At 52.3% G+C, this 27,676-nt stretch overlaps 1 protein-coding gene across 1 annotated transcript in view; it reads left to right on the plus strand.

Moving 5' to 3' along the window:
• Nucleotides 1-27,676, plus strand: part of LOC116758412 (solute carrier family 22 member 11-like) — a 44,920-nt gene that overhangs the window by 1,272 nt on the left and 15,972 nt on the right. The window contains 9 exon segments of the mRNA XM_032641219.1: nt 1,246-1,353; nt 3,510-3,592; nt 3,594-3,652; nt 3,755-3,927; nt 5,410-5,578; nt 7,908-8,035; nt 8,037-8,155; nt 10,103-10,317; nt 12,013-12,121. Of these exon segments, the coding sequence (XP_032497110.1) occupies nt 1,246-1,353; nt 3,510-3,592; nt 3,594-3,652; nt 3,755-3,927; nt 5,410-5,578; nt 7,908-8,035; nt 8,037-8,155; nt 10,103-10,317; nt 12,013-12,121 (1,163 nt within the window).

Below are 27,676 nucleotides of genomic sequence, written 5' to 3' on the forward strand. Positions count from 1 at the left end.
ACTAGAGAAATTCCGTGCACAGCAACGAAGACCCAACACAGCCAATAAATAAATAAATAAATAATTTTTTAAAAGACAGGGAAGGAATCAGTCACAGGAATTTCGGGAGAAAGCTTAGTTGGGACAGAGGTCCAAGTAGGAGCTTGTCTGGGTGTGGAAAGAGCAGAACCTGGCACAGAGGGTGAGGGGTCCGGCGATGGCCGGGGCGTGTGGGGAAGGGGCCTGGATTTTGTTTAAGTGCAAAGGAAAGTCATTGGAGGCTTTGGGACTAGGAGGTGCTGTGATCTGATCTGCATTTTCAAGAGGTGACTTTGCAGGGTGAAGAATGCCCTGTGGGGTGGGGGCTCCTCCTGCAGCGGTTCAGGCAAGAGAGGCGGAGATGGAGAGGGAGCCGTGGGCGGAGCGTCCAGGCCTCTGTGAAGGGAAGAGAGGCGGAGATGGAGAGGGAGCCGTGGGCACCGTGGGCGGAGCGTCCAGGCCTGTGTGAAAGGAAGAGAGGCGGAGATGGAGAGGGAGCCGTGGGCGGAGCGTCCAGGCCTCGGTGAAAGGAAGAGAGGCGGAGATGGAGAGGGAGCCGTGGGCGGAGCGGCCAGGCCTCAGTGAAGGGAAGAGAGGTGGAGATGGAGAGGGAACCGTGGGCACCGTGGGCGGAGCGGCCAGGCCTCGGTGAAGGCAAGAGAGGCGGAGATGGAGAGGGAGCCGTGGGCGGTGCGGCCAGGCCTCGGTGAAGGGAAGGGCTGACCTGGGGGGAGAGGTGATGGGGCCAATGTTCAGGCGATGTCTGTCTGGTCCACATCAGGCAGCAGGAAAATCACGGTGACACGTGCTTAGCCATCAGTGCTCAACTTCATGCCCTGTAAGAGAAGCAACTGTACAGCCCCATTTCTGGAGGAGACGGGCTCTGCCAGGTGCAGGAACGCCCCCAGGGGCACCAGCCTGTCGGTCATCAGCTGACTCAGAATTCGAGCCTGTGGTTTAACTGCCACCCACCACTGTCCACTCAGAGCGGCCGTCACGCCATCAGACCCAGAGCCGTGTCACATGCGCCACGCTGTGGGCTGCCAGTGGGAGGCTGAGCCCCGCTGCCCGCACCCCCTTCCACCTGGGTCGCCTGGCCTTAGGGATCTGGGGGACCCATGCAGGGTGGCCGGATCCCCTCTGGGGGTCCTGGACCTTCCTCTGCCACCCTGGCCCTGCTATTCCACACCCCCTGAGGCAGGCTGATGCACCCCCCTTCTCTTCCAGCAGGACCTGGTGTGTGACCACCAGGGCCTGAAGCCCCTAGGCCGGTCCATCTACCTGGCGGAGGGCCATGGCGGGTGGATCACCTGGGGCCTCCTCTCCCACCAGTGAGTATCTCTCCCCTTCCGAGCTCCTTCAACAGAGTGAGCATTGTGGGGACAGAGGTAAAGAAATGTCCAGTGAGCGTTCGTGTTTCCTAAGAGAGGGCCTCCCCTGGTCTGGGGTCTGCGTCCCAGGTTCCCAGGGAGCCAAGAACCCAATGTCTGAACCTCAATGCCAGGTTGAGCCGAGAAATTGCCCTGAACACTGACTCTTATCTTCAGCTATTGCACCAAACTTTATTGAGCACCTACTGTGTGCCAAGCACTGCACAGCCCCTGCCCTCAGGGAGCTGATGGTCTTCTGGCATAGACAGACCCCTCTTTCTTTTAACTCCAAGTACATGAAATGTAATGAAATAGAAATACTCCTCTCCTCCCCCATCATCCCCCCCCTCCACTGCCCCCCAGCACACTCCTCCTGTCCGGGACCTGCTCTCCGTCCGCGGTCCCCTCCCGCGTGGGGCGCCGCTGTCCAGTGCTGAAAACGCCCACGTTGCACCCCCTCAGTTTGTAAACCCAACTGCAGACTTGGACGCACCTCACACTTACAGCAGTCAATGCTGAGCCGCTGACTCTCCACCCCCAGCGCAGCCCCCTCTGCACCAGACTCCATCCTGGAAAACAGCCCCACGGGGAGCCAGCCCTGTGCTCCCTCCCTCACCTCCCACACTCATCCTCCAGGGCACAGCCCCAGCCCAACGCCCCACGCCCCCTGTCCCCCGCCCAAGCCACCGCCCTCTCTGGCCCCGCTACGGCCTCCTCTGGGGTCTCCTGCCTCTACTGGGCCTTCCGTTCTGCTGTAGAGCTCAGAGTGACTTTGCAAAGGCTTATATGTGGATCTGGTCGCTGCCCAGCCTAAGGTCCTCTGGGCTCCCACACCAAGGACAGTCCCCATGCACCCCAACACCCCTGCTCAGCACTTGGCTTCTCCCCCTGAGCCACGCCGGCCCCTCCTGGGGCACCGCTGCTCCCGTCCAGCCCACAGAACCCAATGAAGCCGGAGGCCAAGCCTCGCCTAGAGGTTTCTGTCCACAGCTGCTTCGTGCCCAGCACGCAGGCCTCAGCTCCAGGCCACTCCTCAGAGAGGCCTTTCCGGCTTCAGGCACAAAGGTCCCATGGTCCTGCCCATACACCCCATCGCAGCTCCTGGCTCTCTCTGCCGGTACCCAGCTTTTGTTAGCTCGTTTACTGTGTGCGTCCCCATGAGAACGTAGCTCCAAGGAGGCAGGGGCCTTGGGGCTGTATCCTCAGTGCCCAGCACACAGCACACAATCGTAATACACTGAATGCATGAACGGCTTCCGGACTCTGGGCAGTGCAGGCTCTGGGGCCTCATGTGTCCCAGCTTCCTAGAAGGTGGGTTTGTTGCTTCTCTAGGCTTCCTCCTGTGAGTGGGGACCCTGCCACCTACCCACGGGGTTGTGATGATTGAGTTCATCACATGCAGAGCTTGGGCCGGGCCAGCACAGTGGTCGTTCTTCGTGGGCCTTATGTTATCCCGAGCGTAGCGGGGAGCCTGAACAGCGAGGCAGGAGGTGGTCCAGTTTGCACTTTCAGAGGACTGGCCGCCATGCCGCCACTTAGCTGTCCCCAGGGGCCACCCACGCCGGGAGCCAATCAGTCTGAGGGTCACCTGGTGAGCCTGGGGTCAGCGCCAGGTGTCAGCCTCCAGACTCACCCCGGATCTGGGGCGCGTGTCCCTGCTTCTGGGCACTGCTCAGACAGGCAAGGCCAAGGTTCGCCCGCATCTCTCCAGTCTGACTGACACATACTTCAGCTAAATGCAGGCAGTGGCTCGGGCTAAGCTGACCTCATTGGGGCTGAGGGCCCTCCGGTCACAGGCATGGGGGAGCTGCCTGGGTCACCCAAGGCCATGTGCGCTTAGCCTCATGCCAGGCTCCTCCCTTGTTCAGTGTGTCCTCGTGAATCCCTGCATTTTACAGATGGAGAAACTGTGGCCCAGAGAGCAAGGCATCTGCCATTTTTATAACAAATGCACTCTGTACGTGGTCCTAGGAGATCCGAGAAGGAGGTGCTGCCTGCACTGGCAGGTGCTCCGGCAGGTGCCCCAGCCTCCTTCGGCCCTCCGGCGGTGAGTCCCTGCCTCTACGCCCAAGTCCTCAGGGCCCCTCTCCAGGCCCCCACTGTGCTTGTTTCCCGAAATAGTTTGGGCGGAAGCCTGCTCTGAGCTGGCACTGCCTGCAGGTGACGTGGCCAGCATCAGCCCCATCGTTGCCCCCAATCTCCTTGTCTACGATTTTTGAGCCCTTTGGGATTGTCTGGCATCATCCTGACCTCGACAACGCTCAGGGGATCCCTTGATCACCTGCCCCAGCCCTGTCGGGGAGGTGAGGAGGGGGCTCAAGGCCACTGCATGTGGCCCTCACCTGCTCATCTGCACCGCCTTTCAGTGGTGGAGTGGACCACGGCCCGCACGAGGGCCGTCACCATGACGATCCTGAGATGCACCTACAGCATCGGCCAGACGGCCATGGGCAGCCTGGCCTTTGCCCTGTGGGACCGGCGAGCCCTCCAGCTGGTCTTGTTGGTGCCCTTCTTGGTCATCTTCCTGATATCCTGGTCAGTGCAGCTGGGGCCTTTTCCCTTGGGGAGAACATCACTGAATGGGAGGGGGACCTGGGGTGAGAGGGGCCCTACCACTCTGGCTGGCCACGGCTCCCAAGGTGCCAAGACCATGGAAGAGAATGATGTGAGCAGACCCCACTGGGGAGAGACATCTTGGGGGCTCAGAGTTCCGGGTTGGGCATTTCAGCCAGGGGTCCGTGGTTCCCTCCAGCCCACTGACCTCCAGGCCTGAGGCTGAGGGCTCCGGTCTTCGCTCACATTGGCACCAGCCCCCCCCCACACCCACCAGCTTCACTCCCTCACATCACTTGCCCAGCCTGCGGACCTCCAAGTCAGGCATTGGATATGGAAAGATATTATCATTATTATTTTCAGTGCTGCGAAAATCCCTGAGGTCTGGAAATACCTGCTTGGGTGGGGACTAGAAGAAGAGATACAGGGAAATAAACACAAATTCCTGTCCTCATACGTTCTCTTGTGCCCGGGGGCCAGAGTTGAGCAGGTCTGCTGTGGGGTGCAGAGAAGACTAAGCGCTCATTCATTCATTCTCAAATATTTATTGCACTCCTGCTCTGTGCCAGACTTGGCTTTAGGCACTGGGGACCCATCAGCAGATAAAATAGATCATAGATCAAAAGTCACCGACTACATGGAGGTTTCTTGTTTCAACAGGACCAGGAAGAAACGAGGAAGACCATCCCATAGTTGCACTGATGAAGCCGCCCTGGTCACACTGATTGGGTGCATCCAGGTGCTGTCGGTAACACCAGATGTATATCCACACTCCTTCTAATGAGCAAGAGGATGTTATTACTGCCACTTCCAGATGAGGGGCTGAGGCCCAGAGAGGGCCAGTGACTTGTCCAAGGCCACGCAGTCACTGCGTGCCAGAGGCAAGATTTGAATCCAGGCAGCCTGACTCTTGTAAACGCCTCGTCAAACTGCCTCCAGAAGTTTCTCTTAGCTTCCCTGCAGACAGGGCTGAGCTCCTGCGGGCTGGGAAAACCCTGACCCTTTCAAAAGGGTGATGCTTCTCCCTGCCCATCGGCCCGAGGCTGGGAAGAAGCCTACTACTTTCATAAAACCACTTGATTCTGGTTGGGGATGTTTTAAATGTGTGTGTTTTTTAAAAATGCAGCATGGTGCAAGCTTTCTACCATAGAAATGACCCCAGAATCACCCCATGTCCAGGCAGCCTGTGCGCTGTCTGAATGTGAGGCTTGGGCGGGCAGGCTCCTGGCAGCAGGGAAGCCAGATGGGGTGCCAGGGAGTGGGGGCTGGTGAAGAGGGCGGCCAGGCGTTGGGACTCATCTCTATTCTGAGACCATCAGGGACTTCCCAGCCTGGCATGAGTGGTGCAGAGGGAGAAGCGCTGCCTTCTCCCCACTCCTGTTGCAGCTGGCAGGTCTGCTGCCCACCACCCCCTCCCCACATGACCTGGGGGCAGTGCCCAATCTACACGAAGAAAACAAAGACCCAGCCAAGCACCTGCTTCTTTAACCGGTGGCTGCCGGAATCCGCCCGATGGCTGATTATGGTGGGCAAAACAGATCGAGCGCTTCAGGAACTCAAAAAGGTGGCCAAGATAAATGGCCACAAGGAAGCCAAAAAGACACTGACTATAGAGGTGAGATGCTATTTGTGATACAGTGTGGGACATGACCCAGGGAAGGACATCCACGAATGTTTTATCATTATTATCACCAGCATCACCCCAACCTGCTCCAGCACCACCTCCATCAACACACCCATACCATCAAAACACCACCATCGACGTCACCATCACTGTTGTCGGTTTTGCCATCTCTATCATCACCATCAACCCCACCATCATCATCACCACCATCACCACCACCATCATCACCACAATTACCACCATCACCACTATTATCACCTCCATCACCACCACCACCATCACCACCTCCATCACCACCACCACCATCACCACCACTATTATCACCATAATCACCACCACCACCATCACCACCTCCATCACTACCACCACCATCACCACCTCCATCACCACCACCACCATCACCACCTCCATCACCACCTCCATCACCACCACCACCATCACCACCACCATCATCACCATAATCACCACCACTACCATCACCACCACTATTACCACCTCCATCACCACCACCACCATCACCACCTCCACCTCCATCACCACCACCACCATCACCACCACCATCATCACCTCCATCACCACCACCACCATCACCACCACCATCACCACCTCCATCACCACCTCCATCACCACCACCACCATCACCACCACCATCATCACCATAATCACCACCACTACCATCACCACCACTATTATCACCTCCATCACCACCACCACCATCACCACCTCCATCACCACCACCACCATCACCATAATCACCACCACTACCATCACCACCACTATTACCACCTCCATCACCACCACCACCATCACCACCTCCATCACCACCACCACCATCACCACAACCATCATCACCTCCATCACCACCACCACCATCACCACCACCATCACCACCTCCATCACCACCTCCATCACCACCACCACCATCACCACCACCATCATCACCATAATCACCACCACTACCATCACCACCACTATTATCACCTCCATCACCACCACCACCATCACCACCTCCATCACCACCACCACCATCACCACCACCATCATCACCTCCATCACCACCACCACCATCACCACCTCCATCACCACCACCACCATCACCACCTCCATCACCACCTCCATCACCACCACCACCATCACCACCTCCATCACCACCACCTCCATCACCACCACCATCACCACCTCCATCACCACCACCACCACCACCACCATTATCACTACAACCATAATCATCATCACCATCATCACCTCCATCACCATCACCATCATCACCACCATTACCATGTCCACTACACCCACAATCACCACCACTGTCATCATTTCTACACAAACACCACTACCATCATTACCACCACCAATCATAATACTAATACCACTAATACCAACACCATCGTCAACAGCATTACAACTCTCCATAGACCCCCATCCCTATTACCACCATCACCACCACCATCACCTCCACCAGCATACCATACAATTGACTTCACCTTTATTATCACCATCACTACCAATACCATCATTAACATCACCATTAACACCTCTGCAAAGCATCACCAACACCACCACTATTACTATCACCACCACCTTCACCACCGTCATTGCCATCCTCATCACCACCATCCCCAACTCCACCACAGCCACCATCAACACCACCAATAACAACAATACAACCATTATCAACAACAGCACACCCACGTCACCATCTCTATTATTCATCACCTTAATCCACATGTACTGCTCATTTACCTCACGGGGCTTCTCAGCGTATTTGGGGAAACAGGATGTGCTTATCTGAAGGTACCTATTTCAAGGAAGTAGGTGTGGGAGGATGTGCAGACAGAGACTAGAGGACACAGAGCTCCCTGGGGGCAGAAGGATCAGGGAAAGCTTCCAAGAGGAGATGAGCTAGAGCTGACCGGGACTGAGCGGAGCACAGGGCAGGCTGGGCCCGGGGTGCAGGCAGAGACCGGATGGGTACTTGGGAGGATCCAATGGCTGGAGGGGGCGTGCGCTGATGCCAGCCAAGAGGAGTGAAGAGGGATGGTAGGGCTTTGTGGGGTAACTGTCAAAACCTTCCTGCAGCCTGCAGCTCAGAGACTAGAGCTGGGACACAAGACCTGCTCCTCGGTTCTGAGTAGGGCGACCGGGTCTGCAGGAGATAGCTCAGCTAGGGGCCAGAGAGAACCCTTTCTGCCCTTAGGCCATCCGCTCCCCCAGGGCTCTCCAGTCTCCAGAAGCCAAGGCCAGGCTCTCCCTACCACTCTGCCCATCCGGACACCATTCCCGGCACGGGGGTGGGGCAGGGCCATGGCCCCAGCGTTCACTGCCCCCGTCATCCCTGGAAGTACTGATGTCCAGCATGGAGGAGGACGTAGCCTCTGTGGAGTCCCGCCGGTCAGGGCTGGACCTGTTCCGTATGCTCGTGCTCCGCTGGAGAAGCTGCAGACTGGTGGTAGTGAGGTGTGCCATCCTGAGCATCCCTCCCGGGGCTAAGGAGGGCGGGGTGTCCAGTGGGAAAACAGCCCCTGCAGGCCTCATGGGGTACATTTCTGGCCAGAACAGGCAGCTCCCCCAGGAGGCAGGAGCCTAGCAGGTGGGGGAGACAGAGTACGTACAGATGTGATCGGGAGGCCAGCTTGTGCAGGAAGTCAGCTAGACGGCAGGGCTGGGCTGTGGTCCTGGGCAGGGTGCCAGGGTCAGGCTGAAGCCCAGGGCAGAGGCAGAGCCAGGTCCTCAGAGCCAAGGGACAAGCGATAGCTGGAAAGGATCACTGCCGGTCAGTACTGGACTCACCCTGGCAGCTGGACTCCTAGAGGGTGGCAGATAAGTTCATTTATACCCCACTTTACAGATGGGGAAAGAGAGGCTGGGAGAGGCAAGAAACTTGCCCAAGATGACAGAGCAGGCGTTTGAACCCAGGCTGAGCTACCTCCTCGTCCTGCTCTCTGACCCTCCAGCCCCACATTGAGCGTGGACTCTCCGTCCTGCCCCAGGAGGCCCCACCTCCCAGGGGTACCTGGGATCAGGAAAAGGCTCCTTAAGACAAATTCAGTTTAAGTGACTTCCAGAAGAGTGGATGGAAAAGTGAGGGTCAGGTTTGATTGGGCCTTGATCTTGAAATAAAACTCAAAATTAGGAAAACATCTATTTTATGCTATATTTAAGCACATATGGGTTATAATGGCAAATACGTGCTACATCTCAGACAGAGAATGCATCAAATGCTTCTCTCTCTCTCTCTTTTATTTTTTTGCTTAAGTTTTGTTTTGTTTTTTTTCCCTGATAAATTAGGAGTGCCCAGGGCCACTGAATGTCCAGGGCCATTCTTTCAAAAACCATCAAGGCTTCCTCAATTCTCCCAGGGGCCACTCTGCACTCTTTGTTATTCAAATCACAGGCTGTGAAGTGGGTTTTCTTGTTTCTGTTAACCCAGTTGTTACCGGCTAAGGCTCTAGATACCTACGGGTCAGCCGCTTTCAGCTCCAGCCTGGCCCTTGTCAAGTCACTTACACAAACTTCAGGAAGCTCTGCGTTTCTGCAGGAATCGCAGCTTTTTCTACCGTTGTTGGCCTGGTGGCGCCAGATGTCTCCTGAGGACGGCAGTCATGTGCCGCTGAAGGGGAGGGCTGGGAGAAGCAGGGATGGTGACAGACTGGAAAAGTGGTGGAGGATAATTTCCCACCATGGCCACTTGTGGAGCCAGATTCAATCTCCAAGGTGTAGAAATTCAGCTACTGTAAGTTCAGCTACTCAGGAGCCTGTGTCAGGGGGTCCCCTGGGAAGCCGACTTTGAGATGGAGGTCCATGGGCAGGCAGTTCACAGAGGGGGCTCTAGGGATCACCTCTCACGGAAGCAGAGAGGGGCCAGGGAGGGCAGGAAGCAGCAGGGGCAGGGGAGAAGTCGTGGTGATGCCGTCACAGCCAGGCCCCAGCCTGGGGACCTGGGAGCTGCGGTGACCCTTCTGAGCCATCTCTCTGGACTGTGTAGACCAGCCATGGGATGCTCTCCCCAGCTCGGGGGCAGAACTCTCAGGGCACTGAAGGGGGAAGGCCAGCATCCGCCACTGAGACCCCATTCTATTATTAATCCCATGTTTCAAGACAAAGAAACGCGTCCAGAGAGGGCCCGGCAGAGACGTGCCCAGGTCCATGGCTAGTAGAGTGGGACCCAGATCATGGTTCCCGGCCATGAGTGGGAACAGGAAACAAAGCCAGAGGGTGCTAGAGCCTGGCGAAGGGGCAGGTCAGCGTGACCCACTGCCCCATCTGCCCAGAGAGGATCATGTTTTCCTGCTGGTTGGCAGAGAGGGAGCCTAAGAGGCAAGGTCCAGCCCACCATGGCCGACACCCAAGGCTAACACCCAAGGCCCACGTGTGGAATGGATGGGGCCACCGCCCTCCCCACCCTTTCCTGGGACAACCTGACCCCTGAGAGGTGCATCCTGCACTCACCAGGCTGCCCGGGGGTCTGGGCTAGTGGTGCCCTCCCGGTGCGGCCCTGGCGTAGGTGATGGTGCAGGGACCTGACTTCGCCCCACAGCTTGTCCCTCACCCTCTCCTACTATGGGCCAGTCCTCCTCCTGCAGAACCTGGGGGGCAGCATCTTCTTCCTCCAGGTCCTCTTTGGAGCCGCGGACTTCCGGGCCCGGATCACCACCACGCTCCAACTCAGGTTCTTTGGCCGCCACACGACCCTGGCCGGCTCCCTGGCTGTGGCTGGCCTCGCCATCCTGGCCAACATGCTGGTCCCACAAGGTGCAGCCAGGGCAGCGGGAGGGAAGGCTGAGGGGCTGCCAGCCCGGGTGCCTGCTGGCCTGTCCACTGCACCGCACTACCACCAGCCTCTTCCCCTCCCCCGGCCCCGAGGATGGGCAGGGGCCACTGCGCCCCAGCTCTGCCCAAGGCCGTTACTGCCACAGCCCAACCAGCCCCCCACCCATTTTCCTGGGGAAACTGAGGCTCAGAGAGACGAAGCCAGGTGCCCAACATCCCTCATTAGCAAGTGACAAAGCCAGGCCTGGACCAGACTTCAAGCCAGAGGCCAAGTCTGCAGTGGGAAGAAGGGTCTGGGAGGCTGAGAGGGGCTCCAAGTGAGGCAGGAGAGGCACCAGGCCAAGTGTGTTCTTCTTGTTAACTAAGCGAGAGGGGAGACTTCCCTGGTGGTCCAGTGGTTAGGACTCTGCACTTCCACTGCCGGGGACCCAGGTTTGATCCCTGGTTGGGGAGCTAAGGTTCCCACATGGCCAACAAAAAAAGAAGCAAAAGGGGGCCTCCCTGGTGGCTCAGTGGTTAAGAATCCTCCCACCAATGCAGGGGACATGGGTTTGAGCCCTCGTCCAGGAAGATCTCACATGCCGCGGAGCAACTAAGCCATGCCTCACAATTACTGAGCTGCGCGCCACAACTACTGAAGCCCACGTGCCTAGAGCCCGTGCTCTGCAACAAGAGAAGCCACTGCAATGAGAAGCCTGCATGCTGCAACTGGAGAAAGCCCACGCGCAGCAACGAAGACCCAACACAGCCAATAAATAAATAAATTTATATAAAAAAAATAAAAACCTCACACTGCAGATACCATAAAATGTGGGTGCATTAATGACACAAAAAAATCTGTATTAAAAAAAAAAAGAAGAGGCAGAGCACTGGGGAAGCTGGGATGGGCCCTGGTCTCACTCTCCTTTCGGACTGAGGCTGTGAGGCCCCAGAAACCCTCTCCATGTCTCATTTTATTGCTCAAGGTGGGTGACTGGGGGAGGGGCAGGGACAGGTGTCCCGCGGTGGCAGCAAAGCCAGGAGGGAGGCGAGGGAGGACCAGCCGCTGGGAGGGGCGGGGTGAGGATGGAGAACCAGTCGGGAGCCCAAACTCTGAGTGAGATGCAGCGCTCTGAGAAAAACCCCAAAGACACGCACTTGAGAGTTTATGACTCTTCCCAACCACGTGCGGGAAGGGAGGTGAGGCCCAGGCCCACCGCTGGCTTGCGACCTGCACCCTGGCTTCCCAGCTAAGGCTCGCTGTGGAAGCAGGGGCCCCACAGGCAGGCTGAGGGGTGGTGGGAAGGAGTGGTGGGAAGGGTTCTGGGTAGCTGGGCACCCCAGGGCCCCTGCTGTGGGCCTGGGCCTGGCATGACCCTCTCCTTTGAGGGAAGAAGCACCCTCAAGGCCCAAGGAGCCCTGGCACTGTCACCCCTTGAGTGCCACCCGCAGCTGCCCCCAGGCTCACCCACCCCGGACCTGGCTGGGTTCTTGCCCTGCACCCCACCCCCGGCCCACCCACCAGGATGTCATCCTGCACTGCATCACCACCTGGCCCGGGGCAGCCTGGCACCGGGTCACACTGCCCGGGACCTGCTTTCAGCCCAAAGCAGCCTTGTGGGAGAACCCAGTCACTCTGCTCCAGGCTCCTGGGGACCCTCCCGAGCAGACCCCACCCTCACCCTTTCCTCTGTCTAGATCTGCAGACCCTGCATGTGACCTTGGCTGTGCTGGGAGAGGGGTGTTTTGACACCAGCTTAACCTGCATCATGGTCTACAAGCCGGAACTCTTCCCAACTTCACTGCGGTAGGCTGGGCTGCCGGCTGGGCCCAGGAGGGGCCTCCAGGCCTGGGGCGGGCGAGAAAGGGACCCCCCTGCGAGGGCCCATGGCGGGGGTAGAGAGAAGGGCTGGGCACCCAGGGACACACAGCAGAGGGAGAGGGGGACCCAGTGCCGATATGGAACCGAGCAGATGCCCTGGAGTCCTTCCCCCAAAGTCACCTGCTCAGCCAGGGCCTCCGCAAACAGCCTCTCCCCAAGAGTCCAGGCTCGGAGGCAGCCCCACAGAGAGCCCTCGGGAGGCCTCTGGACTGGAAACCGCTTCGAGCCACACAGCTCTCTGCTCAGGTGAAATCTTATAAGAGCCCTGGTGAGGAGACCAAGAGCTACCCGGGGTAGTGGGGACTCTGCTTGCCTCCCACTGTCCCCTCCCTGCCCCAAGAGAGCCCCAGGTTACCTCCTCGGAACCCAGTGGTCTAGAGTTAGACCACCCCTGCATTGGACAGTTGGGCAGACTGAGGCTTAGGGTGGCCAAAGATTTAGTTGAGGAGCAGGGCTGGACCCCAGCCCCCAGAGGCCTGGCCCAGCCTCACCCACGGTGCTCACTCACTCACTTGTCCACTCTTTCTTTTTATTTTTTGACACACATTTATTGATTTTGTTGACTGGGAGCTCCGTGGCCTAGCGGAGACAAGCCTCCAAATTACCTGAGACCAGGGAGAATAGGGTGGGCCCTAGAGAGTTCCCGTGAAGGACTCTGGATGTTCCCAGGAGGCAGAGACCCTTTGGATGGGAAAATCTAGGTGGGCTCAGTGGAGGAGGTGGGGTTGGAAGAGCCCTGGAGGAGGGCGACTCCAGCAGCCCAGCTTTCCCTCCCCTGACCCAGCCAAGTAGCCCCTCTGAAGTGGCAGTTGTGACAAGCGTCCCAGCCCTCCTCTCTACCCACAGGATGACAGCAGAAGTCTTTCTGCATTCAGCAGCTCAGCTGGGGTCCCCCTCTTATGGTGTCATCCCCATCGTTTCCCACCTCTTTGTCCTCTTCCTCCTGGAGACCTGGGGACTTCCACTCCCTGACACCATCCAGGCCCTGGAGAGACAGTGAGTGACCCATGGCCACCCTGGGAGTGATGCAGCTGCGTGGGGCTGCAGATATGGTGGCAGGTCCACCACAGCCCGGAGACAGGAGAGCCCAAGGGTCAGGAGACGTCCCGGGCAGAGAGGTCAGGAACAGGGCCGGGCTGGTCATCATGACGATGCCCGCAGCTCGGGCTTGTTCACTGACCAGAGCATTCCCGACACCATGCTCAGGGCAGCATGTTTCTGAAACCATTTAATCTTCACAACAACCCTGCTAGGAAGATACTACTGCTCTCCCTGTTTACAAGAGGCTCAGAGAGATGAAGTGACTTATTTGAGGCCTCACGGGTAGAAGGTGATTGTACCTTAGACAGGAAAATGTACTGGTCAAGAGCCCGGCTCTGCAGCCAGACTGCCCAAGACTGAATCCCTGCCTACGCAGGCAAGCGTCTTCTCTCTCTCATCAAACTGACACAAGAAGAAAAAGAGATCCTCAACAGTTCTCCTTAAGGCTTCCTGCAAAGGAGCCCAGGCCCAGATAGATTATCAGGTGTCTTCCCTCGGGCCCTCCAGGAAAAAAGCCATGCTATTCTCATGTATGTTCTTTGAGAGAATAGGAATGAAGGAACGTTCCTCGACTTTCTTTTATAGCCAGAATCACCTCTAAGTTTCCACTTCCTCATTGGTAAAACAGGTGTTGAAAAAAAACAGTGTAGCTCAAAGAGTTGTATTTGGGTTTAAGTGAGTAATTATATGAGAGCACGAAGGACAGTGCCTGGCCCACAGCACGTGCTCCGTAAGTGTGGCTGCTGTGTCTCGGGTGAGAGGGTTCGTAGGCAGCCCTCCTTGCTAAACAAGAGCCAAGATAGTGATAATAGTAATGATAACAGTGGGGGCTTAGTGAGACCTTATTGTTTTAATACAGCATCTGATTTGATCCATGCAACAAGCCCACAAGGTGCTGTTCTGTCCAATTTCACTGTCAAGGAAATGGAGACACAGAGAGGTTATGCAAGTTGCCGAAAGACACCCAGCTAAGAGACAGGAAAGCTAAGACTTAATTTACTCTTTCACTTAATTCATTTTTGTTGTGTATCTACTACATGTCAGGGACTGTCCCATGCTTTGGGTAACAGCCATAAATAAAACCCTAATCTCATAGAGCTTACATTCCCATAAGACTTGACCCCCGTTTCTGCCCTCCAAGCCTCAGAGCTGTAGCCATCACGGCACACAACTGCTTTCCCTTTTCATTATTCTAGGAGGACAGCAGCAGTCAGGGGCAGCCAGGAGAGGTGGTCATTACAGAAACCACCTGGTTCTAGAAATTCTGCCTGCGGGGGCCCCTTGGGCCAAAGATCGCTCTGGTGGGAATTGCCTCTTCTGTGATCAGAGGGTGGGAGCAATTTGGGCAGCCGTGAGGGTTTGGTGTGTCTGAGCTGGCAGCTGTGTGCTGAGGCTGAAGGCCACATCACCACTCACTTCTGCTCCCCCTGCCCCGCCAGACTCTCCACCCACCTCAGCATCGCAGGACGCCCCGGCAGACAGACACGCCCAGCCTGGCTGCCCCCAGGTCCACTTCGTTAACACAGTGGTTCTCTCCCTTCCCTGCCAGGATTCGTCTTCACACCTTCACTCAGCCACCCACTTCTTCTCACTTCTCAGAACACGGTGCTGCAGGTTTCTCACCTTCCAGCTTCCAGAGTGGATCGTAGGGCAGGGTCCAGACAAACCTGAGCTCCAGTCTTTCCTCTGCCACTCACAGAGTCTCCATCAGTACAATGGGACTCATGGAATCTACCTCCCAGGGTGGGTGACAAGGTTAGCAGATCTTAGCACAGACCAGATTCCAACAAGTAGAAGCTGCTACCAGAGCTGCCAGGAACAGGCAACCAGGTGTGTTTGCCCCCGGGCACCAGTAGACGAGGCACGTGGAGCTGAAACCCAGCCCAGGCTGCACCAACTCAGCCACTTACCCTAACAGGGGCTGGATTCATTCCAAGAAAGGGGCTGTTTTAATCACTTCCTGTTTACCCCCATTGGTGAGGGAGGCCTCCTGCCCTGTGGTTATGTGGCTTTAGGGAAGGTCCAACCTAACACTGCACAGATAAGATGGACAGCAGTCGACACTGTGTACCATGCAGGCTCACATGGGTTGCACTCAGAAGAGAGAACCACCAAAGGCTGTGGGAGGTGGGCTTTGTGGTATCAAGAAGGTGGCGAGGGGACCCCTGGTTCCACAGGACCGTGTGATTGGCTTGCTTGAATCATTCCACAGGTTGGCAGGGACCCGACCCCCACCTCTCAGGGATGACAGGAACTGTGCTGGCCCCCCCAACCCCCATGAGAATTGTTGTTGGCTGGGGGACCTTACCCACAGGAGCAGAGTGGGGAAGGGGACCTGCAGATAAACCACAGAGGCCCTCCCGGTTTCACCAGATGTCAAGGCAGCACAGAATATTAGGCCTTATGCTTCAGGGCCACCCTTCTGTGTGTCTATCTTGAGGGGTCACCTTTTCCTAATTCATGCAGACCCTCCCTATACAAGCAGCAGCCCAGGCTGTTAAAACGAGGGGATCATTGAGGCTGATCACCTGTTTTAAAGGTAAGGAAACTAAAGCCCAGAGAGGTGAAGTGACATGCTCAGAGTCACACCGCCTAACCCTGCCTGACTCCCAGTCCAGGGCTCTTTCCCGAACACCCGGCTCCCCGCACTGCTCTGATATCTGCAGCCCTGTCACAAAGTTACACCCTTCCCTGGAGATCCAGATGCTTTAGACAACTCCCCACTCTCCTTGGACAACTCAGAGAAACCTCAAACCCCAGTTCCCCATCCCATTTCCCCACTTTCACACCTGATGTACACCAGACCAATGAAACCCAATTCAAATCAAATTCTCTGTCTGCTTAAAACCCTCTGGTGGCTTATGATAAAGATCATACTTCCCCCACAATGAGCCCCTATGGGTCCCCAGTCTTATTTCACATGCAATAAATTTAAAAGGATTCAAATCACACAAAGTATGTCCTTGGATTGTCATGGAATTAACTTAGAAATCGGTAACGGAGGCATATCTAGAAAACCTGTTCAAACTGAAAAACTTACTTCTAAATAACCATGGGTCAAAGAAGAAATCACAACGGAAATTAGAAAATATTTTGAGCTGGATGAAAAAAAATTTAAATCATGTGTCAGAATTTGTGGTGTGAAGATAAAGCAGTGATTAGAGGAAATTTTATATAGTTAAGGGCTCACATTAGAAAGGAAGAAATTGAGAGGGCAGACAGCAGAAGCAAGAAGAACTACAATTCTGCAGCCTATGGAAGGAAAACCACATTCACAGAAAGACAGACAAAATGAAAAGGCAGAGGGCTATGTACCAGATGAAGGAACAAGATAAAACCCCAGAAAAACAACTAAATGAAGGGGAGATAGGCAACTTTCCAGAAAAAGAATGCAGAATAATGACAGTGAAGATGATCCAGGACCTTGGAAAAAGAATGGAGGCCAAGATCGAGAAGATGCAAGACATGTTTAACAAAGACCTAGAAGAATTAAAGAGCAAACACCTAGAAGAATTAAAGAACAAACAAACAGAGATAAACAATACAATAACTGAAATAAAAAATACATTAGAAGGAATCAATAGCAGAATACCTTAGAACTGCAAAAGCAGTTCTAAGAGGGAAGTTTATAGCAATACAAGCCTACCTCAAGAAATAAGAAAAATCTCAAATAAGCAATCTAACCTTACACCTAAAGGAACTACAGAAAGAAGAACAAACAAAACCCAAAGTTAGCAGAAGCAAAGAAATCATAAAGATCAGAGTGGAAATAAATGAAATAGAAACAAAGAAAACAACAGCAAAGATCAATAAAACTAAAAGCTGGTTCTTTGAGAAGATAAACAAAATTGATAAACCTTTAGCCAGACTCATCAAGAAAAAGAGGGAGAGGACTCAAATCAATAAAATTAGAAATGGAAAAGGAGAAGTTAGAACAGAAATACAAAGTATCATAAGAGACTCCTACAAGCAACTCTATGCCAATAAAATGGACAACCTGGAAGAAATGGACAAATTCTTAGAAAGGTATAACCTTCCAAGACTGAACCAAGAAGAAATAGAAAATATGAACAGACCAGTCACAAATAATGAAATTGAAACTGTGATTTAAAATCTTCCAACAAATAAAAGTCCAGGACCAGATGGCTTCACAGGTGAATTCTATCAAACATTTAGAGAAGAGCTAACATACATCCTTCTCAAACTCTTCCAAAAGTTTGCAGAGGAAGGAACACTCCCAAACTCATTCTATGAGGCCACCATCACCCTGATACAAAACCAGACAAAGATACTACAAAAAATGAAAATTACAGACCAGTATCACTGATAAATATAGATGCAAAAATCCTCAACAAAATACTATCAAACAGAATCCAACAACACATTAAGTGGGATTTATCCCAGGGATGCAAGGATTCTTCAATATATGCAAAGCAATCAATGTGATACACCATATTAAAAAACTGAAGAATAAAAACCATATGATCATCTCAATAGATGCAGAAAAAGCTCTTGACAAAATTCAACACCCATTTATGATAAAAACTCGCCAGAAAGTGGGCATAGAGGGAACCTACCTCAACATAATAAAGGCCCTATACAACAAACCCACAGCAAACATCATTCTCAATGGTGAAAAACTGAAAGCATTTCCTCTAAGATCAGGAACAAGACAAGGATGTCCACTCTCACCACTATTATTCAACATAGTTTTGGTAGTCCTAGCTACAGCAATCAGAGAAGAAAAAGAAATAAAAAGAATACAAATTGGAAAAGAAGAAGTAAAACTCTCACTGTTTGCAGATGACATGATACTATACATAGAGAATCCTAAAGATGCCACCAGACAGCTACTAGAACTAATCAATGAATTTGGTAAAGTTGCAGGATATAAAATTAATGCACAGAAATCTCTTGCATTCCTATACACTAACAAAGAAAGATCAGAAAGAGAAATTAAGGAAACAATCCCATTCATCTTTGCAACAAAAAGAATAAAATACCTAGGAATAAACCTACCTAAGGAGGTAAAAGACCTGTACTCAGAAAACTATAAGACACTGATGAAAGAAATCAAAGATGATACAGATGGAGAGATATACCATGTTCTTGGATTGGAAGAATCAATATTGTGAAAATGACTATACTACTCAAAGCAATCTACAGATTCAATGCAATCCCTATCAAATTACCAGTGACATTTTTTACAGAACTAGAGCAAAAAATCTTAAAATTTGTATGGAGACATAAAAGACCCCAAATAGCCAAAGCAGTCTTGAGGGAAAAAAACGGAGCTGGAGGAATCAGACTCTCTGACTTCAGACTATACTGCAAAGCTACAGTAATCAATACAATATGGTACTGGCACAAAAACAGAAATATAGATCAATGGAACAGGAGAGAAAGCCCAGAGATAAACCCACACACATATGGTCAACTAATCTATGACAAAGGAGGCAAGGATATACAATGGAGAAAAGACAGTCTCTTCAATAAGTGGTGCTGGGAAAACTGGACAGCTACATGTAAAAGAATGAAATTAGAACACTCCCCAACACCATACACAAAAATAAACTAAAAATGGATTAGAGACCTAAATGTAAAACCAGACACTATAAAACACTTAGAGGAAAACATAGGAAGAACACTCTTTGACATAAATCACAGCAAGATCTTTTTTTATCCACCTCCTAGAGTAATGGAAATAAAAACAAAAATAAACAAGTGAGACCTAATGAAACTTAAAAGCTTTTGAAAGCAAAGGAAACTACAAACAAGACAAAAAGACAGCCCTCAGAATGGGAGAAAGTATTTGCAAATGAATCAACTGACAAAGCATTACTCTCCAAAATATATAAACAGCTCATGCAGCTCAATATTAAAAAAACAACAACCCAATCCAAAAATGGGCAGAAGCCCTAAATAGACATTTCTCCAAAGAAGGCATACAGATGGCCAAGAAGCACATGAAAAGCTGCTCAACATCACTAAATATTAGAGAAATGCAAATCAAAACTACAGTGAGGTATCACCTCATACCGTTAGAAAGGGCATCATCAGAAAATCTACAAACAACAAATGCTGGAGAGGGTGTGGAGAAAAGAAAACCCTCTTGCACTGTTGGTGAGAATGGAAATTGATACAGCCACTATGGAGAACAGTATGGAGCTTCCTTAAAAAACCAAAAATAGAATTACCATATGATCCAGCAATCCCAGTACTGGGCATATACCCAGAGAAAACCATAATTCAAAAAGACACATGCACCCCAATGTTCATTGCAGCACTATTTACAATAGCCAGGTCATGGAAGCAACCTAAATGCCCATCGACAGATGAATGGATAAAGAAGTTGTGGTACATATACACAATGGAATATTACTCAGCCATAAAAAGGAACGAAGTTGGGTCATTTGTAGAGACGTGGATGGATCTAGAGACTGTCATACAGAGTGAAGTAAGTCAGAAAGAGAAAAAAAATCATATATTAACACATATATGTGGAACCTAGAAAAGTGATACAGATGAACCGGTTTGCAAGGCAGAAATAGAGACACAGATGTAGAGAACAAACGTATGGACACTAAGGCGGTAAAGTGGCGGGGTGGGGGGCGTGTGGGGTGGGATGAACTGGGAGATTGGGATTGACTTATATACACTAATATGTATAAAATAGATAACTAATAAGAACCTGCTGTATAAAAATAAAATAAAATAAAATAAAAGATTTTAAATAAAAAGAAAGCAAGAAAGTCTCGGGACTTTCCTGGTGGTGCAGTGGTTAAGAATCCACCTGCCAATGCAGGTGACACGGGTTTGAGCCCTGGTCCAGGAAGATCCCACATGCCGTGGAGCAACTAAACCCATGCACCACAACTGCTGAGCCTGCGCTCTAGAGCCTGTGCTCCGCAACAAGAGAAGCCACCACAATGAGAAGACCGTGCACTGCAACGAAGAGTAGCCCCTGCTCGCCGCAACTAGAGAAAGCCCGCACGCAGCAACAAAGACCCAACACAGCCAAAAATAAAATAAAATTTTAAAATTAATTAATTAATTAAAAAAGAAAAGAGGAACAGAGCTGGACAACTTATGTTTGATATAATAGAATCAAGAATTCAGATAGAGCCATGCATAAATGATTAATTGATTCTCAGCCAAGGTGTCAAATGAATTAAATAGGGAAAGGATAATCTTTTATGGCAAAGGATGCCGGAACAGTTGGCTAGCCATAGAAAAAAAAAAAGAAAAAAGGAAAGAAAAGGAGAGAGAAAGAGGGAGGGGCAGGAAAGAAAGAGAAAGGAAGAAAGAAGGAGGGAGGAAGGGAGGAAAGAAGGAAGGAAGGAAGGAAAAGAAGAAAGGAGGGGAGAAGAAACTCAACCCTACTTCACACCGTATGCAAAAATGAACTTTAACTTTTTATTTATTTATTTATTGGCTGCGTTGGGTCTTTGTTGCCGCGCGCGGGCTTTCTCTAGTCGCGGCGAGCAGGGGTTACTCTTCATTGTGGTGCGCGGGCTTCTCATTGCAGTGGCTTCTCTTGTTGTGGAGCATGGGCTCTAGACATGCCGGCTTCAGTAGTCGTGGCTCACGGGCTCTAGAGCGCAGGCTCAGTAGTTGTGGCGCACGGGCTTAGTTGTCCCGCGGCACGTGGGATCTTCCCGGACCAGGGCTCAAACCCGTGTTCCCTGCATTGGCAGGCGGATTGTTAAACACTGCACCACCAGGGAAGTGCCCCAAAATTAACTTTAAGTGTATCATAGACCTAAACATAAGAGTTAAAATTATAACACTTTTAGAAGTTTAGAAAACAGGAGAAAATCTTAGCCACCTTGGGCTTGGCAAAGATATCTTCAATAGAACGCAAAAAATGAGCTATAGAAGAAAAAAATGATATATTGGATTTCATAAAACAAAACTTCTGCTTTCCAAAGAGACTGTTACAAAAATAAAAAGGCAAGCCACAAACTTTGGAGAAGACATTTGAAAAATCTATATTTGACAAAGGACTTCTATCTAGAAAAGATAGAGAACACTTACAACTCAACAATAAAAAAAGAATCATCCAATTTAAAACAGGGCAAAAGGTTTGAACAGATGCTTCACCAAAGAGGAGCTAGGGAAGACAAATAAGCATATGAAAAAATGCTCTACACCATTAGGAAGATGCAAATGAAAACCACCGCAAAATGCCACCACACTCCCAAGAAGGGCGAAAATGTAAAAGACCAAGCGTTGGTGAGAATGGAGAACAGCGTGGCAGTTCCTTAAAAAACTTACACCTTGTGCCAGCCACGTGACCCAGACACTCCACTGTTTTTATTTACCAACAGCAATGGGAGAATTCGCCCACTGGACGACACGCACTTAAGGGTTCACAGCAGCTTTATTTGCAACTCCCCAAATCTGGAAACGACCCAAATGTCAGTCAGCAGATGAACAGGTAACACATTTTGCTATATCTATACAATGAAATACAAATTACATGTACTTTTACAACATGTTAGAAAACGCAAACTAATCTTTAGGGACAGAGAGCAGATTTGCGGTTGCCCAAGACAGGGGGAGGGGAGGGGAGGAGGGATTTCCAAGGTGCAGCAGGGAATCTCTGGGGTGATGGATACATTCATTATCTCGATTATGGAGGTGGTTTCGCAGGTGCGTGGATGCGTCAAAAAGCATTAAATTTGCACACATTTTTTGTAAACTTAAATAAGTCAGTTATCCTCAAGAAAACTGTAAGTAAATTAAAAATTATAATCAAACAAACACTCATGTATTTCAGAAATCCAGCCTTGCAAGTACTCAGCAGCCCCCTGGGTGGCCCCCCGACCTGTGACCCAAGGTAACCGCTAGCCTACATTCTCCTGTTTTCCTCATAAATGTGCCACCTACTCACACATTCCTCAGCGGCATGCTGTTTGGTGACAACAGCATGGAATCCCGTAGTCTTCAGCCACTTCTTTTTTTTTTTTTTTTTAAACATCTTTATTGGGGTATAATTGCTTCACAATGGTGTGTTAGTTTCTGCTTTATAACAAAGTGAATCAGCTATACATATACATATGTTCCCATATGTCTTCCCTCTTGCGTCTCCCTCCCTCCCCAGCCACTTCTTTCAACAACAGTGTTATGTGTTTGAGATACAGCCTCGTCGATGATTGACTGTGGCTGTGGTTTGCTCCTTTTCTCCCCTTTATTCATTCATTAAGCTTGAAAGCAGACCTCAGGCAGCAGCGAATCTGTGGGGGGACAGCTCCCAGCTCAACTGAGGCCACAGGTGCTTGACAGGAGGCCAGTGTAGCCCAGGGGCACGAGTATGGGGGACAGAGTGGGCTCCGGGGTCACGCAGGTGGCAGGGCTCAGTCCCTGGGGCCAGTGTCTGTGAGGAGGACTGTTGACTCTACTCTTGGTGAGAAGGGGTCGTGCAAGGCTTTAAGTGGAGGGCTGATGGGATCTGACCTGATTCTGGAAGATGCTCTGGCTGGGAGAAGTGAATGGGTGACCAGGCGGGGGACTGGGGCAGGGAGACCCATTCGGGGCTACCAGGTCCGGGCAGGAGGTGACTGGCTCGCCTGGGGTGCCAGCAGTACCCCCTAGGGGAGTGGTCAGGGAAGGGGGGGGCGTGATTTGCTGGAAGAGCCCTTTTTATTTGCTGAAAGTTTAGGAGTGGAATTTGAAAGAGGAATTGACGAGACTTTGTGCGGTGTGTCTGAATGACCGCCTGGTGGCGTTTTACCGAAAGGGTGACGTGTCTTCCCCTAGGGGAGAGTGAGGGTTGTGAACTCACACATCTGGGGAGACGAGGCAGGTGGAGAACCCAAGGGGGGTAGGGGCCGTGACCACCCAGACCCAACCACTGTCGCCCTGGAGCTTGTGAGCCCAGGGGTGCCAATCAGTCAGAGGTCACAATTTTTATGTGAAATCTCCAAAATGTTCAACGTTGGCTCAATTGTTGAAGGCATAGCATTTGGGCCAGAGGTGTCTGGAGGAGACAAGCCACTCTCCTCTTCCAGCCTCACCAGCCTGGATGCTCAGCTCCTTCCCCATCGGGCGTGAGGCTCCTCCCTCCTCCGTGAGGTCGTCCTGACCGTCAGCTGGGGGCCCCCCCACCCCTCCCTGTTGCCCCCACACCCTCTTGGTTTCTTTCATCACCCTTAGAATCTGTCTTCACGAAATTAGTGATTGGGGAGCCAGTAGAGATGTGGCCCCCTCCCTCCACCCTGCAGGCTGGAATGCTTCTGTCTTGTTCTCACCACATGCCCAGAGCTTTGCTCCAGGGCCCAACTCAAGGTACCCGATAATTGTTTGTTGGGTGAATGAATGACAAGTGAATGAATGAATGAATGGGAGAGAAGAGAGTGAGGAGGCCGAAGAGAACGCCCCGTTGTTCAGTGGGGTTTCCATTCCGTTTGCCTCCACCTGCCAAAAGCCTGACCCTTCCTGGGGTCCATGGGGACAGCCCCGAGCAACCCCCAAGTTAGAGTGTGGACCCACCACCCAACCACAAACACCCCCTTTCCCACCCCCCTCTTCCTGGCACAGATGTCAGAACTCGCTACCCGCCCACGCCCCTCCCTCCCCACGGCGTCACCGTGCTCTCTGGGCCCTCACTGGGTCCCGCAAAGCCCTCTCCTGGGACATTTCTAAGGAAAATGGAGAGAGAAAATCAGCCCTCTTTGGGGGTGGAGCAGCAAGAATTGACGTCCTGGGGTGATGGCTGCCGCGCTTTCCCCTGCGTGGAGGAAACAGATCTGCAGCAAGAATGAAGCCAAGAGAGAAGTGGGAACAAGGGACGGAGGAGGGACGCGGCCCCCAGGCCCCCAGTGCAGCTCTCCCCCTCGTCTCATGTGGGCCGGGGACAGTGCTGGTCCCAACCCAAAGCCTGGCGCTGCTGCGCTGGGGTCCTGGGCCTGGCACAGAGGGTGGGGGCACCCACAGGAGCCATGCGTGTCCCTTCAGGCTCAGTGGGCGGCCGGGGTCCCCGAGGAGGTGCTAATGGAGCACCAGTTACACATGTCCTCACAGCTGAGAACTGACTTCTCAGGGGTACAGCCGTCTTGGCTTAGGAAGCTCCCTTGGCTAGGTCACATGGGCCAAGGTGAGACCCTGAGGACACCAGTTTTTGCAGGAGAAACAGCAGCAAAAGAGAAGACAGAATGATCCTGGGGCGGGAGAAAACTGCTGAGAGAGGGTAAGGCGGAGGCTGCCCAGTGAACCCAGAGGCAAGGGCATCCAGCAAGCAAGGCTGTCCAGTTCCACCCGGGCATGTTCTCATGGCTGCAGGAAAACATGCCCTCTGTCTCCTTAAGCCTCTAGGATTTAGGCAAATGGTGCATATGTGTGTGGGCACGTGTGTGTGTGTTTGCGTAAATAAAGGCTGAGGGCTGACATTCGGTTTCCAAGGTACAGACCCAGCCAGGATAGAACCATAGGAAATCAATAAGCCCGTGATAGACAGCGACTCCAGCAGGAGAGGAAGTAACCAGGAGCCTGGAAGCCCCACCTTCACCCTCCCCGCAAAACCTTCCTTCATTTTGTTCAAATAGCACAGATGGGGAGAGAGCCCAAAGGTCCAGTCCCCCTGACATCTGCATTACAGATGTTCTTCCTCGAAAAATAAGAGTTCTTCGTTAAAACTGGCAAACAACATTAGTTATATGCGAAAAGATGAATCACATTTTCACTTAGATTTACACCAGCCCCACTCCATGGTGTACAGTTTAGTGCCCGTCCTTCAAACAACATCTATCCCTGCCTGATTGGACCCTGGACCGAACCCCACTCCCTATGAGCCCTTCTCAAGTTGGTCTCTGGGGTTCCCTGAATGTGTCCTCATGGTCAAAAAAAATGATGTTGATGATGAGGATGGTGACATTAATACCAGGCATTCACTGCTCGTCAGGGACTGTTACAAGTGATCTACATTAACCTTTTTAGTCCTCACAGAGCTTTATGAGATCAGATCTATTATCATCCCCATTTTACAGAGGAGGAAACTGAGGCTAATGCCTTTTCTAAGGCCACACAGATTGGGCACAGCAGGAATTCAAATCCAGACAGCCTACTCCCGAATCTGCGTGAGTAACCAGCGAACCGCACTGCCTCTCGTTTCAGGAGATTTCAGGGGTGTGTTAAAACCATGGCCGGCACTGGCTACTCTGATCTCAGGCCGTGCGTGTCTCATCCACAGAAGCAGAAAAGAAAGCTTCTGACTGCACGGTGTGTTTGCACATTGCCGACCAAATCCTGCCACTGTGTTTTACAGTGAAATGAGAGGGATTTTGCCAAAATCCACGCACGCTTTCACTTACACTCCCCGCAGCTTTGCCTTGCATCCACCTAAAATTACTCTTCTTAACAATAGGCTACGGGGCTTCCCTGGTGGCGCAGTGGTTAAGAATCCGCCTGCCAATGCAGGGGACACAGGTTCGAGCCCTCATCCAAGAAGATGCCATGTGCCGCGGAGCAACTAAGCCCGTGTGCCACAACTACTGAAGCCCTCGCACCTAGAGCCTGTGCTCCGCAACAAGAGAAGCCACCGCAATGAGAAGCCTGCGCACCACAAGGAAGAGTAACCCTCGCTCGCTGCAACTAGAGAAAGCCCGCACGCAGCAGCGAAGACCCAACACAACAAAAATAAACAAAATAAAATAAATAAATTTATAAAACAGTGGTCCCCAACCTTAAAAAAAAAAAATAGGCTGCAACTCACAAAATCAAAGAGACAGCGCTCTGCTAGAGGACCAGGCGTTCCTAAGAATGCAGCTAAACCAGCATATGACTTACTCAGTAAAGATGCTGAAATCCTAAAGGCTGAGAACCACGGGGGCCAGCAGGGGTGGTCCGGACCCCTGGAACAGGGGCCCCGTGGCACGGGTTCCAGGGAAATCGTGCAAGGGCTGGGGGGGGCCAGCCGTTTACATCCAGCCTTGTTAAAATGTGCCAGCCGGTCGCTGCCAGCTGTGGTCAAGACCCTGCGCAGAGCGGGGCAAAGTTCATCCTGTTTGAGCGGCTCGCATTCTGATGAGCCTTATTCCGACTGGCTGGTTAACATCTCCCCATTGAATTTTAACGTGAAATATCTTTTTGACGCAGCAAGGAGAGCGAAGTCCCTTTGGTGAAGGCAGGCTAAGCTTGCAGGAGCTGCCAGGCACGTGAAAGGGAAGGAGCGGGAGCCACGGCTGCCCAAAGCTCTCCTTGACCTACTTAGAGCTGACCTGTTCCATGGGCCAGAGGAACCCCGGGGAGGGGAGGGAGGGGGGGGAGGGGAAGGGGGAGGGGGTGGGGGAGGGGAAGGGGGAGGGGGTGGGGGAGGGGGGGGAGGGGGAGGGGAGGGGGAGGGGAGGGGAGGGGAGGGGAGGGGAGGGGAGGGGGAGGGGAGGGGAGGGGAGGGGAGGGGGTGGCTCCTGGGAGGCCAAAACAAACGGGGGCTGTGACCAGGGCTGTGGCAGCCCGCACAAGGGGGCCAATTAAAACCATGCTATACTTACCCCCAAGCTTTGGCCGCCTGCCCGAGATGCTGCTGAGCCAGTGGCCCGCAGCCACCCTCTCCACCACTGTGCGGCCTCCGCGTGGGCGGTGGGTGCACACAGGTGGCCCAGCCTCGCCTGCTCCCAGGGGTCAGCAGCCTCGAAGCCAGAGGAAAATGCATTTCAACGCAGCCAGTGCCTGTGACTGCCCTGGAGAGATGCCTAGGGCAGGAAGCAGGGGTTCTCTTGATGAGTGCCCACTAGATACCAGGCAGGTGCCACACGCGGTGCCCCAGAGATGGAAACGGGTGACTCTGGAAGTTAGCTTGGAGGGAAGGCTACTTTTCTGTCTGGTAAAACCTTTTATTGGGCCTTTTGGCTACAGAAAGGTAAAGCTAGAGTCTGGTCCAGAAGGAGAAGAGGTCAAGCTGGCAGCATCAGGAAGTAAATGGATCTCTTCCCCGGCCCTGGAAGGGCCATGAGAGGGATTGATTTGGGGCTCCCTCTAAGGAGGTTCTGAGCTAGGGGAAGGGGGCCCTTGGGCTCAAGAAAGAGAGGATGTGAGGGAAGGAGCTGCTGATCTGACGGAGCGGGAGCCCAGGGAGAGAGGCAAGGATGCTGAGGCAGGGATGCTACCTGGTGTCCTCCTTTGCTACCTGAAAGCCTTCAGCCAATCTCAGGAGTTAAAAACATAAACACTGGAGCTGGACAGACCTGGATTGGAGTCCTGATTTTGCCACAGAGTAGCTGTATGACCCAGACTCAGCTCTACGAGCCTCAGTTTTCACATCTGTAAAAATGGGTATAAGAATCATATATCTAATTAAAAGGGTTGTCAGAAGGATTAAATGAGTTATTACAGGAAGAGGACTTAGAATTATGCCCAACACATATAAAGACTCAATATCACTTATATGTGGAATCTAAAAAAGGAAAACTTAGAGAAACAGAGTAGAATGGCGGTTACCAG

The sequence above is a fragment of the Phocoena sinus genome, chromosome 8, assembly GCF_008692025.1.
Source record: "Phocoena sinus isolate mPhoSin1 chromosome 8, mPhoSin1.pri, whole genome shotgun sequence".
Classification (NCBI taxonomy): domain Eukaryota; kingdom Metazoa; phylum Chordata; class Mammalia; order Artiodactyla; family Phocoenidae; genus Phocoena; species Phocoena sinus.